Source organism: Gopherus evgoodei, chromosome 24 (assembly GCF_007399415.2).
Source record: "Gopherus evgoodei ecotype Sinaloan lineage chromosome 24, rGopEvg1_v1.p, whole genome shotgun sequence".
Lineage (NCBI taxonomy): Eukaryota > Metazoa > Chordata > Testudines > Testudinidae > Gopherus > Gopherus evgoodei.
The window spans coordinates 280,334-297,741 of NC_044345.1; the positions used below are offsets into that span (position 1 = coordinate 280,334).

Here is a 17,408-nt window from a genome sequence, read left to right on the forward strand (position 1 = left end):
CATCACATGGTTTCATCAGATAGTTACCTGCTGCACAACTTTATAGTTACAAATATTTGAACTTTTAAAATAAATAAATAAAAGCTATCCCCAATTGCCTTTCAACCATAGCTATCATTCATTGATTGATTTTTTTCTTGTAGGGGTCACAGTAGAGGTGTGTATTAAAAAGGGACTTGAAAGAGGAGAGGGTAGTGGTCTTGTGGATTCATGATGAACAGGGTGGATCGATTTTAAAGAACTGATTTTAATCATGATTTAAGTCGGCAAACAGGAAACCTTGATTTAAATCATCATGTTTTGCATTTGCACTTTTAAATTATTTTCCTAATGAAATGTCTCATAGGTTGGTAACCATTTAAAACATGTTCATCTGAAACTAAATATAACCATTAGTTTACACTAATTTCTGTGCTTTGTTAACCAGAAGGAAACATGTATCTGAACACATTTAAGTGATTATATAGCTTAACATATATTTGAGTTCTTAATTTTTACATTTTTATAATTAAAAATGGTGAATTATGCATTTCTTATTTTCTAGATGTTTAATAACTTTTTCTCATGACTTATGTCAAACTGTACTTGCATGAAAATTGCAATTTAATTAAAAATTGCACAAAAACAGCATTTTAAATTTATAAGTTAAATCAAACTACCTCAGAAATGCTGGAGACATAAGAAGAAAAATGTATCAAAATGTATTTATCCTTTAAACCTAAAAGATTTATTAAGCAAAGGAAGTGTTATTTGTAGTTAGAGAATTACACTCATTGTTTATGGTTACCTGTGTCTTTGACTGTTTTTAGAATTAGTAGATTTCATTCTGACACTTAGTGTTTGTTCATAGAAAGAGGAAAACATGCTTTCCTGCTTTTCCAGCTTCTACCTGGTTTCTTAACTTTGAATGAACTAGTCATAACTGAACTAGTTGAATAAACTGAAATGAAGAAAATATTCTCTTTGTGCATGCAGAAAAGGCTATTGCCAACAAAAGTAGGTTTAACACTTCAACAAACTCTGGTTCCTGGTGCTTAGCCAGTGATTTCCAGCTAGATAGTTCAGCGGTTTGACTTTCTTTAAAACTTTAGCACCAAATGTGCACTGCTTAATATTTTTTATTTAATTTGAATGATTTTAATAATTGTCATAAGTTTAGGTCTTAACATAGGTTGACATTTCAAATTAATTTTAAATAGAAGCATTTTTTTTAAAATTGCAATTTAAATTTGATAAAAATCTGCTTTTTAAAAAAATCAATGATTTTTTTAAAAAGCAGATTTTTATCAAATTTAAATTGCATTTGTTTATCCATCCTGTTCTAGGAGTGTTCTTTGTGTAAGGAGCAGTGCAGAAGAAAGCATGGAGATATTAGCTGGAGAAGTGGACTAAAGGACATATAAGCTGGCATCATGAGGCAGAGGGGATACAGGAGCCGACCAGGAGGCATTGGCAAAGTTTTATGTAGGGATTTGAAGGCAGTTACATGAATCTTGACTTTGAGGTGAAGAAGGGAGGTCATCACTGGGATTCAAATAAATGAAAACTTTGGTCAGATCAGGTTAGGCAAATCATCTTTCAAGGTGCATTTTGTATGAATTGCAGAGGGATTGTGTGGGTGTCAGAGAGGTCAGAGAGGAGTAGATTGCAGTAATGAAGGAAAATGAGTGGTTAAATGAGTTTTTGCTATCTGAAAGGAATTAATGAGTAAATAATAGAACCTGGCATGTGTTCATAAGTATTATCAATTTTGTGAATTTGTTTAGAATATAGTTACTAATTTCGTTGTTGCTAAATCAGGTTTCAGTCCATTTCTCCTTCAGCCTCTAAATTCAAATGTGAACTTTACCCTGATCTTGCCAATTGCAAGCTCGGTGTGAGTGAGCTTGATTCTTCCTACTCCTTTTTTAAAAAAAAGTCTTGCTATTTTGAGTAAATGTGGAGCCAGATGTAGCAGCAAGAGACAAAGTGCTTATTCACGTCCAGCTTAGTCTAAAATACAGTAAGATTTCAATCACTTTAAAAATGTGTTGATTCTTTTACAAGCTGGTGGATTCAACATATTTCATTTGCAAGTAAACAGTTGTAAAGAGTTGGAGGTATTTTGCATAGTGTTCGCTAGGAGAACAGAGAAGGAGAAAAAAACACTTGAGTGGGCATAGATCCAAGAGGTGTGTATTACATGAAGTTTCCATAGCATTCCGTACTTTCACTCTAGATAGTGAAAATTCATGTGCTAGTTTAAATCTATTTATCCTCTCACCAAGTTTTTATTTGCCTATCAGTATGTAGAAAACATCACTTTTTGGAAGTGTAGTTTGGTCTTATGTCTTGAATATATATAGGGACGGGAGCCAGGAATTTCTGAGTTCTAATTCCGTCTCTACTGTTGACTTGCTCTATGTCCCTGGGCGAATCGCAAGCACTGTGTCTACTTTCCCATCTGTAAAATGAGGATAATACTTATCCATTTACTTCCTGTGAGTGGTGTGAGGATTAATTAGAGATGCTTTCAACTTGACTAATTGACTGTCAGAAACTAGATTTTTTTCAAATTAGACAGACCTTTAAGTAGCAGTTTAGAATTTAAAAAAAAAAAAATACTAGGGTTTTCTGCTTCCCTGCTGATGTTTATAAGGATCTTTTCTGAAAGCCTGAGAGCAGCAACATCAAAGATGTCTTGTCTGGAAGAGGATTTGGGATTGAAAAGCTCTGGCTGGTTGGTGTTGGTTGGAGCAAAATATTCTTTCTGTCTTTATTTTAATAGCATCTCTAGATCAACTAGATAAGATCATCCTTTCCAGGAGGATCTCCAGCTCTCATCAGTGATGGTTACAGCATGTCACCATGTTCAGCTGAGAGGCTTTTAGAGAGGTAGAATGGGAGATATTAATCATGGAGGCCAGTGCCTCAGGCATCACCAGCTCATCCGCAGCATCTTCCGGGAGCTTTCAGGTACTCAGCATCAGTTGCAGGAAAGTTTGTGTGTTCAATGCTGCAAGTCCTGGCTGATTTTCTTTAGGGTCAGTGAGAACACTAATGTTATCAATTTTCTTTGCAGATATAGCTTCATATATTGTAGTTGAGGATTTGCTAATCAGATCCTTTAATTGTAAGCTGGCACATGAAGAGCTGAAAAAGAGATGCCTTATCTGCTGATTGTCTTTCTGTAGCAGTAATAGCCAAGTACAGAACAACCCATCATGAAAAGAATTGCAATTTGGATACTTTATAAGTTTTGATATAGGCTCGTAAACTGCTTACATTTTGTTTCTTAGCTGTGTGTGGTTTGCAGCTCACATACGTGTAGAGTATTGAAAACAGTTTGATGCATTTATTTTCCAAAGAACAAGTATTTGGAAGTCTTAGCTGAAGAAAATTAATTCTAGAAATGGTTCACCACTAGAGGGCCTCAGAAAAGTCATGCCTATAGATGGTTACTGCATCTGCTTGTTCAAATGGCAAATGAACTAGCAAGTCATCAATTTGGAAATGACACATGCTCAGTGCAGAAATACAATTACCATGAAGATTTTGTCTAGTAACTGTTGTGATTTAAATATTTCTGCTGTATTTTCTCATCAACTAACACTAGTTTCTGTTGGTGAGTTGAACACACTCTTAAGCCCTGAGTAGATTTCAGTGCTTTGAAAATGCAGTATGTTGCTTCCTGTCCAATCAGATTTCAGTGTTTGCTAGCTGTTCTAATGTATTTATTTGGATTACGGTAGTGCCTAGAGGCTACAGTTAGATTTATCTGGAGCTCTATTGTGGTAGGACCTATGCAGACAGTAAAAAGCTGTTTCCACCCCAAAGATCTTACTGTCTTAAAGAAAGATGCAAGATTAGTGGTACAAACATTTTTCCCATAAAGTATCTTTAGTCTCAGTAGAATTGGATTTTTTTTATCATTTTGACTGATCAATATTTTTAAGCATTTTTTCTGTTTTGATTTTTAAATTTTGCAGTTGCACAAAATTATGGGTTTTGAACTTTTTTTTAAATTTTGAACTATTTAAATTTTCAGTGTTGTGGGAAATTCTCGGATGGTCCTACAATTATTTAATGACAGTAGATGTTGAAATTCAAAAAGTTTTATAACCGTTAAAACATAAATTGTCAATATCACAAGTCAAAATACAGAAAGTAAATATCCTTAAATCAAACTCTAAGAAATTCTCACAGTGCTTTTCTTACTTTGCCTATCTGTGAATTTTGATGATTACCTATGGAAATATTTTTTCATTGGTTTGTGTGTGTATGGTGAAATTGACATAGAAAAATCTAATCCTTCCAAGCCTTAGCATCTTCCATATGAGCATCTGAGTATCTTTCACATAAAATCAATAGGGATGGTCAGGTCCTTAGTAGACTAATACATAGATTCTAAGGCAGAAGGAGGCATTGTGATCATCAGTCTTACTTCCTGTATAACACAAGCCATGCAGCTTCCCCAAAATAATTTCTAGAGCATATCTTTTAGAAAAATATCCAGTCTTGATTTTAAAATTGCCAGTGATGGCGACTCTGCCACAACAGTTGGTAAATTGTTCCAGTGGGTAATAACCCTCACTATTAAAAGTGTATGTCCTATTTCCAGGTTGAATGGTGTAGCTTCAGCTTCCACTCATTGGAGTGTTTTATACCTTTCTCTGCTAGATTGAAGAGCCCATTATCAAATATTTGTTCTCTGTGTAGATAGTTAGAGACGGTAATTAAGTCCACATTAACCTTCTCTTCCTTAAGCTAAATACATTGAGCTCCTTGAGTCTGTCACTGTAAAGCATGTTTTCAAATCCTTTAATCATTCTCTTGGCTTTTCTCTGAACCCTTTCCAATTTATCAACATATTTTCTGAATTGTGGACAGCAGAACTGGACACAGTATTCCAGCAGTGGTTGTACCAGTGCCTAATACGGAGGTAAATTAGCCTTTCTACTCCTACTTGAGATTCCTCTGTTTATGTATCCAGGGATCACACTAGCCCTTTTGGCCACAGTGTCGTGCTGGGAGCTCATGTTCAGCTGATTATCCACCACGGTTCCCAAATCTTTTCCAGAGTCACTGCTTCCCAGGATAGAGCCCCCATTATGTAAGTATGGCCTACATTCTTTTTTTCCTAGATGCGTACATTTATATTTAGTCATATTAAAACATGTATTATTTGCTTGTGCCTAGTTTACTAAACAATCCAGATGACTCTCTTTTAGCGACATGTTCCCTTCATTATTTACCACTCCCCCAATTTTTGTGTCATCTGCAGTCTTTATTGGTGATGATGTATGTTTTCTTCCATGTCACTGATAAGTGCTAAATAGTGTAGGGCCAAGAATCAGTCTCCACAGGATTGCACTAAAATTACACCCACTCAGTTTCCCATTTACAGTTGCATGTTGATACCTATCCATTAGCCAGATCTTAATCCATTTAATGTGCAACATGTTGATTTTGTATCACTCTGATTTCTTTATCTTTGTCCTTTACTCTGCTAGCCATAGATTTCTCCTTGTGTCCTTTTGCTTTCCCTACAGTTTTACTATAATTCCTAGCTTCTAGTTTATATTAATTGCTATCAAATTCCTCTGTTTTCCATTTGTTATATATGTTTATATTTTATAGATGCTTTCACTTACTCTCTAAACCAGATTGTTTTTGTTTTTTAACCCATGAAGTCTTGTTGCTCAATCCTGGGATCCTGGCTTTTGGGGCATGTAGTAAAATGTTTTTAAACAGTTCCCAATTATTATTCACAATTTTCTCTTTAAATTAATTCTCCCAGCTGATTTGGCTTATAATTGTTTTCAGCTTTGTGAAGTTTGGCTCTTTTAAAGCACCAAGTGTACATATTACTGGTTTGCACTTTATTCTGTTTACACGTAACAAATGTAATAAAGTCATGATTACTTGCTCCTAAGCAGCCACTGATTTTCAGTTCTGTGTTCAGTTCCTCTTTACTTGTCAAGATAAGGGAATTCTGTATTAGACCTCATGTTGAGTGCAGCACTTTTTGAATTGGGAAATCTACAACTTTTAGACATTCCAAGGACATTTTAGTACAGGCAGAATGAGACCTTCAGCGTATGTCACTCAGACTCCCTCATAATAAATCTTTTATTCCTACACATTATAGATAGGTGATGCAGGCATTGTGTTCTCTAGTATGATTTTTGGTGATCCCTAGCAGACACCAACTAGTATCCCATCTTGGTCTTGATCTGTTAGGATATTGATCTATAAGCATTCAGGATTATTTGCTTCCGAGTTGTTTAGTGACTTGGAAACAGGCAGTGCCATTTTTGACACAGTGCCAGTTCGCCTTGCCTTGCCTTTTGCCCATTCGATCCTTCCTAAACAGCTTATATCTAGTGATTTTAACATTCCAGTCATGTGGATCTTCTTATCTGTCAATGACTGACTAGGTAAAATTTGACCTGGTAAAACTAGAAAAACTTTAGAGATCACTACAGTTGTTTTCTATCTGTCTTAAGCTTTTTGGTAGAGGCCATCTACATAATACCTTACCAGTGAGCAGGTAAGTTAGATATACATTGTTGTCCATTTTGAACAGTAACTAAGAGAGAGTATATGCTCCAGAGAACCTTTTCTGGCTCTGCAAAGTACTGCTTGGTGTGATTCTCTCCTCGCTCCCATGCCTACTTCTCTTTTGATTTGGTTATGGTGGGAAGACATTTAGGGTATAGGTGGGTCTTCCAGTGTGTTTTGAAAAGCAGTTAGACTTTGGCTTCTTCTCTGGTACCTCATCCCACCTGATCAAAAACATGCTCCGATTCTCACATGTTTTAAACTAGACTTTGTTAGCTGTATAGTTCTCAGAGTGCAGCTGTCTCGCTGAGTCATCGGTGAAAGTGTCAATTTCAGAGGTAACTGAGTCCTGATTCAAAAATATTTTTGAGTATTAGCACTCGGGCTTGAATTATCATTTAACTGCAGTGGGAACCAATGAAAGAGTACAGACCAATGGAGTGATGTACCCTAATGGCTTACCTCAGTGAGAAGGTGGTCTGCTATGTTCTACTAGCTAGAATCTGCTAGAGCAAATTGGATGGATTTTGCCGGCAGCAGAGCTAATTGTGGAAAATTCAGTTCCTTTGCTACAGCTATTGTATCAAAGTAGTGGGAATGGGGAGATGAAAATATAGATGACTGGAGCTGTATCCTTATTTGAGAATAAGTAACAGTTTCGTATCAAGCTGAAGATGAAAGAAAACATTTCTAGCCATTGTCACTAATTGATCTTCTAAGGTTAAATCTGCAGAGCCCCAATATCTTATACTATTTTGAATGGAGGGCAGATGACAAAAGTAAGAAATCAGTGCTTGGCCAGTTCCTTGACACTTCCCTCTTCCCATCAACATTGTTCTACTCTTTTTTTTTTTTTCCTTAGTTTTCTTTGTGCAGTTACTAATCAGCCAGTTGAACATATCCAGCGGGCATTGGGATCTCTCTTGAGATGGAGTTGTTGCTTTTATTGTAAAGCAGTGGTTCTGAAACTGGGGTTCACGAAATGTTACAGCGGGTTCTTGGGGGGCGGGGGGAATTCCCTAATGGTGGACAGAGCTGTCCCTATGGACCCCTGGCAGCACAGTACCAGCAGCCCGGAGCCCCTGGACTACCAAGAGCTAAGCAGATCAAAGCAAGCATATCTATCACACTGAGATTTAAACTTCAAGACTCTTTATAAGAAATGGAAAGGGAAGTGGATTTTTTTTGCTGTTTTTTTAAATTAAATAGGCAGCTAGTATTGATTTTAAAATTAATTATTATGAAGAACAAGTTTAAGCTTTGTTGTAATGTGCGTCATTTGCCTGGACTGCTCAAGACCTGAATGCTTGTGTGGGAGGAACACTTTGAGTTGGCTTCTTAGATACCTTCATGCTGTTTCACATCTGATACTCCTTGATGAAACATAGGAGCCTTGTCTAATAAGTCTTATTCAAAGTGATAACAAGCTACGAAAGTGAGATCTTGGAAGTGTGTTGCCATTTTCATAATGTAACAAATACTTTAATGATAAATAATAATTCATAATAGTGTGTAATAAGCATGTCATAAAAACAAATTTTATATTTCCAAGATTACTGCTTTTATACTCAGGTAAAGGAGAAAATCCTTGGAAATATTAATTTTTAGGAGGAGGTTTGTGAGACTTGACATTTTAGTGAAAGGGGTTCACAGGTTTGTTTAACGTTTGGAAACCACTGTTGTAAAGGTTAGTTAAAGGTGGATGTCCTCAACATACTGTTGGCAGTGTAGCTTGTATTATCTCACAATCTCTTCAACTGCTCTCATGTAAATGTTGAGGGTGAGTAGATTCCTGCCAGACTCTGCAAGTGAGAAATCTTAGGGAAGGGGATCAGTTGCCCTTAATGCTATTTGGGTCATGTTTCAAACCATTGTAGTGTTGTATCATCTATTGCATTTCTGTCATGTAAGAAGGTCAGCAGCGCCTTGTGATCAACTGTTGAAACCTGCTCTGGAGCTGTAGTTAGAAACAACCATTTTCTATCATTTTGTATTGTATAGTGGAATAGACCAACACAGAAGATTTGAGAATGGGAGTTGTGTGTTCCATTTCCTTATATTGGTAAGGAGGTGATCTGCCAGGTTTGGAGAAATTAAAGCTTGTCAAGTTTTGTGCATATTGAGTTAGAGTCCGACGTGGTAATGAAATTAGAACCAATGAAAAAGAACAACATGATCAGAATGTATGTCTGAAATCCCTAATCCTTATATTAATGCGTTTAGTGTTGCTCTTTATCTCAAGGAAATAAAATTATTGGAAAAGTCAATACGCAGTAAAGAAATTCAAATTTGGTATTTTTAAACCAGGATCCTGCCACCCTTCAGAAATTTCCTGTGTTTTAAGTTCTGCACATCCTTGAATAGTAACCAAAAGAAATACACACAATCTTCCTTCTCCCTGTAAAAATGTGTTGCCTTTCCATTTGCTTTTCATTGCTTCTCTTCTAGCATACTCTAAAATAAAATTTAAATATAACCTCTGTTAGAATTCCCTGTCCTATTCAAAAAGGATATGAAAGAGGAGCCAGAGATATGTCTCATCTCTGGACAGACAAAGTCAAATTAAACTTCTGAATATTAGTCCAAGCCTGTGATGGTTGATATTTGTATTGGCCTTAGAATCTTAATGGGCAAGGTGTACATATTGATTATAACTGTCAGACTTCAGACATAGCGTATATGCTCGATCATAAGCTGGTTCCTTTATACGCTGACACCCCCCCACACACAAGATGGATAAGTAAAAATGAAAAAAAATTATAACCCGTTCATAAGCTGACCCTATAATTCAGGGGTCAGCATTCTTTGGCTCCCGGTCCATCAGGATAAGCTGCTGGTGGGCCAAGATGGTTTGTTTACCTTGAGCGTCCACAGGCATGAAGGTAAACCTAAGTAAACAAAGTTGTCCTAGCGCGCCAACTTTTTACCCTGACGGGCCAGGACAGCAACTGGTGGGGAAATTTTTTATGAGGGAGAAGCTGGGAGTCAGGAGTAACCCCTGTGGCCACCCCCCACATGACCCCACCCCTAGCCCGGGACCCTCACACTCTCCCCATCCCGCCCCTTCCCCCCCTTATCTGGGGGGGCCAGAGGAGGATGTCTGACCTGGCCGCAGCCTGCTCCGGTGGGCCAGACCGGGCAGTGTGGCTGCAGCCTGCCAGCCCCAGAGCTGCAGCTGCTTCAGAGGCTGGGGGGAAAGCAGTGTGGCCAGAACTGGAGAGACTCTGGCCCTGTCTCTTCCCTTCTGTCTCTGTTGGCTGTGCTGACTCTCTTTGTTCCCTCTGTTCAGGGGCGGCTCCAGGCCCCAGCATGCCAAGCACCTGCTTGGAGTGGCAAGCCGCAGGGGGCGCTCTGCTGGCGCTGTGAGGGCGGCAGGCAGGCTGCCCTTGGCGGCTTGCCTGCAGAGGGTCCACTGGTCCCGCGAAGGTCCGCCGAAGCCGCGGGACCAGCAGACCCTCCGCAGGCAAGCTGCTGAAGGCAGCCTGCCTGCTGTGCTTGGGTGGCAAAATGCCTAGAGCCGCCCTTGCCTCTGTAGGGGGGAGAGGATGTGTTCCACCTCTCCTGCCAACCCCCGTCTCTGGTGCTTCCCTTTTTACAAAAAAAATTCGGCTTATGAACAAGTATATATGGTATTTTGTCAACAAAGAAATGATATTTTTGTAAAGTATTATGAGTGCAATTTAAATTCACACCAAATGTCCTATTTGATCTTGAGAAAGAAAGCACATATTGAGACATAGTAGTGGATTCCTGTGGGTGCCCATATCTCTTGCAACAGTAGAAAGATGTGGATTTTGAACAGGACCTTTCAGTAAATATTCTACACAAATCTGTAAGCCATGTGAGTCACGATCCAGTTACCCTCCAAGAAGATTTAGAAGAATACTTAATCTGAGTTTTCTTTGGGGAACTCTAGAACAGCGATGATTTCTTACTGGCAAGTTTTGTAGGGTTCTTCCCCCCCCCCCCGAGGAGAATTTTACTATTCGCTATGGTTATTCTGTAATTTAAATATTTCGTGGGGGTGTGAATGATAATAATCAGTGTGCTCTAAGAATTATTTTTGAATTGGGAATAACCTTTCATAACTTTTCAGTGATAGAGCACTTGTAGTAACCATTCCAACTACAGATAAGAAACTTTCTAGAACCTTCCTCTTAATTGTAGTCTTATAAGCGAGAACTGAGTTAGATTGATATATTGGAGATGGAACAGAGGGATAGGCTGAGCAAAAACCAAAACTAAAACACATACTGACTGGATAAGAGGACAACTAGTTTTTTGGGTTTGGGTGGCTTTTTTAGTGTGTGAAAGTAATTCTTGAAATCTAGCAGAAAACACTATCTCAAGTACTATTTTAACCCCCGGGTCATTTCTGTTTGAGTGCTTGGCCTCCAACTTAGTCAGTATGTGTAATTTATTAAATGCAAAGTTGCTAAGAAAAAAGATTGCTTGATTGTTTGGTGCAGTGGAAGTTGCAACTTGTAGAAACTTGAAAGAAAGCAAATCTGATCAAATTTCATGGTAGGAGAATGTTGCCATGACAACAGTCTTTAAAAGTGTTCTGCCCTTTAAAGGTATGTATGTATAAATATGAAGAAATACTAATGGGTAATAGTCCTGTCTAGAACAGAAAATATTTATCATTTCTAAAAGAGAGATTTTTTTCTTGTATTATAGTGTGAAATTGGAACCATAAAAGGTTACTTAATTTCTTGCAGATGATTAAACAGTAAATAATGGTGGTATTCTACCATTTTGTAGTGGGTGGCAGTTCTGAGCTGCCATTTAGCAGATTTCCTTTCTGTCATAATTGCCATTTCCTATTCTCCAACACAATCAGGAGCTAGTGTCTACTTTAAAGTTTGTGTGTCTGAGCCTCTGGGGTGAGCAATGGCTATGTTGTCTTTTAATGAATCTGTGCTGAGTAGAGATGCCTCATTAGCAGTTGTATTAGAAATGGGGTTAGCTAGAAGGGAGAAAACAGTTTTTTGAATGGCAAATCTCACCATTAAGTGTTATAACTGTTTTTATCTCCCACAAACACCAGGAAACAGACTATCCCATTATTTTTCCCAGTCTTGAGACTTGGATTTTTGAATAACAACTGAGATCAAAAGTTGCCTATAACTCAAAAAAACAAACAAAAAAAAACCAACGGGGGTGAGATTTGTGGATGGAAAACTGGGTAGGTTTATGCTTCCAGTTTTACAGTGGGGCTGTAGGGGTGGAGTGGGTAAGTGCCACTGATCAATAATTTTGACATTGGCTGTATTTGTTCAGGAGCTTTCAATTGAAAAGGCTCTATAGGGCCTACAGTTGCAGGCTTTTAAACTAGTAATAAGATTAAATTTTACTAGCTAATACCTAAAAATGATGGCTTGACAGAAGAGAGCTGGTAGGTTCCTGCTGTAGCTCAGCAGAGGTTTGTGGGGTTTGCCATACCCTCTGAATGGATCTGGTGCTCATTGTTTGGAACTTTTTGTTGAGAAATAAGTTTTTTATGTTTATTGACCAGAAAGCAATAATAAGAATGTTTCATTAATTTCTTCTGTAAAATAGAAAATCGTTTATTCTATTTTTTGTGTTTCTCTTACAGTATAAAAGATGTGGTTGCAAGCTGTAGAAGAGATTTTTCTGTGGAACATACCTCTGTAAACCTTCCCTAAAATCCCCTGAAGGCATATACTGCACCTGTGATGGACCCTCAGAATACTGCTATGTTAGGGTTGGGTTCTGATTCCGAAGGTTTTTCTGGGAAAAGCCCCTCTGCAGACAACGCTGACATAGTGATAGGCAAGAGAGAAGTAGATCTAGAGAGTAGCACCAAGGAGGAAGAAGATATTAAGAAGAAGAACTGGGAGGGGAGCAACACTGAGACTGGGAAGAATGAGGGTCTGACTGATGCACAGCAACAGTTTTCAGTGAAAGAAACAAATTTTTCAGAGGGAAATTTAAAATTGAAAATTGGTCTTCAAGCTAAGAGAACTAAAAAGCCTCCTAAGAACCTGGAGAATTATGTGTGCCGGCCTGCCATAAAAACCACTATCAAGCAACCAAGAAAGGCATCAAAGAGTGGGAAGATGACAGATGAGAAGAACGAACATTGTCCTTCAAAACAAGTGAGTAGTGTTTATATACTATTAAATGCTTCCCGACTCCTAGATTATCCTGTGAGGGGTTGTATGTGCTATTGGCCAAGTTACGCCCCTGTATAAAATACATATCTGAGGAATAGTCTTCATTCTAAACTCTAGTTATGGACAGAGAAGTGACATCTCCCCATTTCATATTTAATATCTGCTAATAATTTCCAGGTCAAGTCAACTCAAAATTACTAATCTAAACAAAGATTTTCTGTCTCCAGCACAAATCGTGCGGTATGTTGACTGCTTTGTGTATCATTACAAGAAATGAAGACTCTGGTCTCAGAATTTAATGGCCATTCTGTTGATGATGGTTGACTCAGCAGAGAATTCATTTTGTTCTTCATTAGCTAGTTTGACTTTGTTGTAGTATTTACAGTAGTAAAAACTAGTTTTTGCTGGTATCCTAAGTGGATGTGACCAGAGTAAATAGCAGTACCGTTTTTAGTCTCTTGCCTACGTTTACAGTGACAACTGTGTATTTATACCATGTTCATCACTATAGTAACCATATTAGTTTCCCTACTAAACAGTTATTTTAATGCTTAGATCCTCGCCATTGATATTGCTACTCATTAGTCAGTGTTTGGAAGGGGAAAAAAAACATTGGATCTGATGGAATGAAGACTTACAATTTACTGCTTATAATTCAGTAGCACCCAAAATGTGCTAGGTGTTTTACAAATATGAGAAGACAGCCCCCGCTTTAAGGAACTCTTGTTCTGATAAGATGTGCAACAAGAGCTACAGTAATAGATGGGATAAATAGGATGAGTTGACAAGGATTACAAAAATAAGTGTGCATGATTGATTACTTTTTTATATACACATCTTGTTACAAAATAAGCTTCCCAATATGCATAAAAATTTCCCCAACCAACTAAAATACTATTCTGGAGCAAAGTGGCCCTTTTCACTGCCTCTCTTCACTACTTATCTAAGGCCATGATTCAGCAGAACATTTGTGTGGTGCCTACATTCTGTTGAAGTTTAAAGTTAAACGTGCTGAAGTACTATGCTGAGTTGAGGGCCAAGTCCTCTCCCCTTTAAACCAACCCTCCTTAAATATCCATCTCCCCTTATTACCAACCTCCCTGACTATTCCTGCTTCTCTTTGTACTCCCTCAGCATCCTTCCATTATCTACCCTCACTCCATGTGGCAACCCTGGACAATTCATCCTGAGAATATGCCACACCTCTTCCTGCCAGTCAGCTCCCATTCTCAACACAAGTCCCCCTAATTTCCACATTGCTGCTGCTGTGGGAAGCTCCCAAGACTGGAGGGTGTTCCATTTCCCTGTCCTGTGCTTTCCCCAGCTAAGTCGCCTGTATATAAACATAGCCAGCAACATGTATCAGGCAGAACCCACACACTGGAGGTGGCAGAATAGAACTCTTTGGTCATGTGGTGTTAAGGACCTGATTTTTCTACTAGCTGACACACATACCCTCCCCCATTGAAGAGACTGTCACACTTAAGCACATTCTCAACTTTAAGCATTTGTCCTTGCCTTTAAAGAATAGATACAGTGTAATAACAGTGATAGCTAAAGTCTCCTTCCTTCTCCTCCAGACTAAATCATGCAAAAAGTTGCACGTATAAAGCAAAGGCAACCTCCTCTGTGTTTTGCTGGCCAATATTCATTTGGTTAATCGGTGTGAACCTATTGCATGTCAGAAATTACTTTGTCTCAAGCTTATTAAAAACACCATGGCAAATAGCATAAAACTTTATTTTATTTTTTGTCAGACCCCTTGGATTTTCACTGCATGGGAGGAAGCAGAAACAAATTTCACGCCGATATGTACTTCTGTGAATAATTCCAATATTGGATATAACAGGACAGTTAAAAATGGATGACTTTTTAAAAATAAACTCATATTTATACTTAAATACATTTTTCTTATTTAAAATAAACCTTTTAAAAAATTTAAATTTGAAATGATGGCGACTTGTGTTAAGACCTAAATTTACTATACTGTATTAGCCAGGGCTTTGGAGCTGTGCTCTGACTCTGCTCCAGTTCCAGGCAAAAACCTGCAGCTCCACTGCTCCGGAGCTGCTCTGCACTTCAGCTCCGGGCTCCGCTCCAAAGTTCTGGTATTAACATAAATTTAAAAATAACATTGAAGCTTGAAAAAAATATTCAAGCAATATATGTTTGCTGCTGAAGTTTTAAAGAAAGTCAAACCACTGAACTGATGGAAGTCACTGACTAGCACCTGGAACCAGAGTTTGTTGAAGTGCTAACCAGCTTTTGACAGCAGTGGCTTTTTCTGCAATGCCGAGAGAATATTTTTCTTCATTTCAGTTTATTCAGCTAGATCAGTTTAGTGACCAGGTCAAAGTTGAGACACTGATTGGGAATTGAAAAAGAAGGAAAGGTTATTTTCCTCTTCCAGTATGTGAAGGTGTGAGAGGATCAGATCTATTAGTTCTAAAATCTTGAAGGATAAGGTGATCAGAAACAATCAGTACAACTCACTAGTTACAGATACTTCCTTTGTTTAATAAATAGGTTAGTTTTAAATGCCAAACATGTTTTGATAAAGGAAAAAAAGTTTATGTATCAGAACATTTTAAGGTAGTTTTATTTAATAAAAGAAAAAAAATTAAAATGCTGTTTTTTATTTCTAATTGAATTACAATTTCCATCCAAATAGAGCTTGAGACAAATCATAAGTAAAATAACCATCATCATCTAGTAAATGGGAAACGGTGTCATTCATCATTTTCTAACATAATAAAAATGAGGAATCCTAATGTATATTAAAATTGCTTAAGTAAATGTGTCTAGATACAGTTCATCTTCCTGGTTAGCAAAATGAAGTTCCAATTTTAGTGTAAAGACTATAATTCATTCCAAATCCACGTGGTTTAATGATTACCAATCAATAAGAATCAGCCTTTCATTAGGAAGATAACTAAAAAGTACAAATGCAAAACAAGACTTAAAATTGATAATTTAATATAAGGTTTCCTGCTTGCTGATTTAAATCAGGATTAAAATATGAGGTTTTAAATCACCTTAATTCGAAGTCAATCTACGCTGGTATATAATTCCCACATTCCTGAACTCTAGTTGCAGATCCAAGACCATGCTGCCGTGCCACTAAAGTTATCACTGAAGCCACTGCAAATACATGCCAAGGAAGATGTAAATGTAGAGTATCTATATATATTTGAGTTGTTTGAATAAATTACTTATAGTGCACAGTTATGTTAAGTGCTACATGGAAAACACAAAACAGGTGCATGCCCCAAAAATCTAAAAGTCTAAGTGATTGATTTGACGGACAAGTAGGGATAACATATACCTAGAAGGATAGGGATGAGGAAGAATTTGGGTAACAAAGATGATTCCCAGTTTATCAGTTTAACCAGACATACCTTGATAGTTCCAGATTTTTTTTTCTCATATATGCAAGTTTCAAGCTTTCATTTTAAAGAAATTTATATTTGTAGACTTTCAGGTTGCAAAAATAGCTACCCAATTGCAATCCAGTGCTGTTTTTCAAAGTCTAGACTGTCCCCAGACAATAGCCTTCAAACATTTGAATTGACTTTTTCAGCAAAATGGGGCAGTAAATTAGAAAAACAGTGATAACAAGGTAAATAGTAATATTAATTATTTCACTGCAAATCATAGTAGTAGAAACATCTTACTAACATTTTGTCAGCTGTGCTTGGATTTGTTTGAAAAGTCATTCCACAGGAATAAAAGTGCAAACTTTAAAGAAGCCCATAGTTGAATGTATTCTTGCTCCCCTGCATATAGTAATCAGGCAGAGTGGGAGTGGGGAATGATAGATCATTCTAGGGGGATTTGAAAGAGGTCCAGGAGGAGGGGAAGATCCCAAGCAGAGAATGAACAATCTCAGTGATATGGGTGATATATTTGTTGTGTTTTATTTTAAAAAAAAAAGTTGAAATTAGTTAGTTTTATGTAAATAGTTTCAATGGGAGCTATTTGTTTTTGCAGTTCTAAATGTAAAAGCATAAAATGCAGGCCCTGGTGTCTCCTTCAAGATGGCTACCAGGTACAATATTACCTTCTACCCAAGAAGGGAAATGGGCCCAATAACTTCCACTCAAGTGATATACTCTGCTAAATACTTATTCGGTGGTGAAAAGACCAGGATTAATTATATATAAAAAGGGACTTAAAATAAGTGCATCTCTCTGTCCTTGTGTAGGCTGAGCAGGGTTAGATACAGTGGAGCTGCACTGGTGGTGAATAATGGTGGACAAGGCCCCAATACCTGTTAGCAACAAGTGCAGCTGTGCTGGTATTGACAACAGTTTAACTGCTATAAGCACCTTTGCTCAGTCTCATGTCTCGCACTTTGATGGGGGAAAACCTCCCCATTATAATCCATAAACCCACCCACCTTATCCTTCCATCAGATTCTTCTCTACTGTAGTAACTACTGAACACTGCCATCTGATCATGTCTAGCCAGATGGTGAGCTGAGACTAATACTTATTATGCAAAACACATTAGTTTTTTTGCTCTTCCTCACCCCACCTATAAAATGTTTCAGCTGTGTGCTATGTCAGAAACCTAGACTCTAAGAGCTCTGGGACAGATACTGTCTTTTTACTACATATTTGCACAGGACCTAGCACAAAGGGTCTCTTATCCTTTATTAGGATCCTTAGGTACAACTATAATATAAAGAATAAATAATAAAATGCTAATGGAGGCAGGAATAAA

General features: G+C 37.6%; 1 protein-coding gene across 6 annotated transcripts in view; it reads left to right on the plus strand.

The window, feature by feature from the left end:
* The window catches only part of ASH1L (ASH1 like histone lysine methyltransferase), a 183,251-nt gene that overhangs the window by 8,350 nt on the left and 157,493 nt on the right, over positions 1-17,408 (plus strand). For 5 of the 6 annotated variants that reach the window (XM_030541941.1, XM_030541936.1, XM_030541937.1 and 2 more), the window contains exon 2: positions 12,143-12,665. In XM_030541941.1, the coding sequence (XP_030397801.1) occupies positions 12,243-12,665 (423 nt within the window). In that variant the 5' untranslated portion in view covers positions 12,143-12,242. Of the gene's footprint in view, positions 1-5,067; positions 5,093-12,142; positions 12,666-17,408 lie in introns of those variants that run through there. The other variant, XM_030541935.1, reaches the window with a different exon arrangement.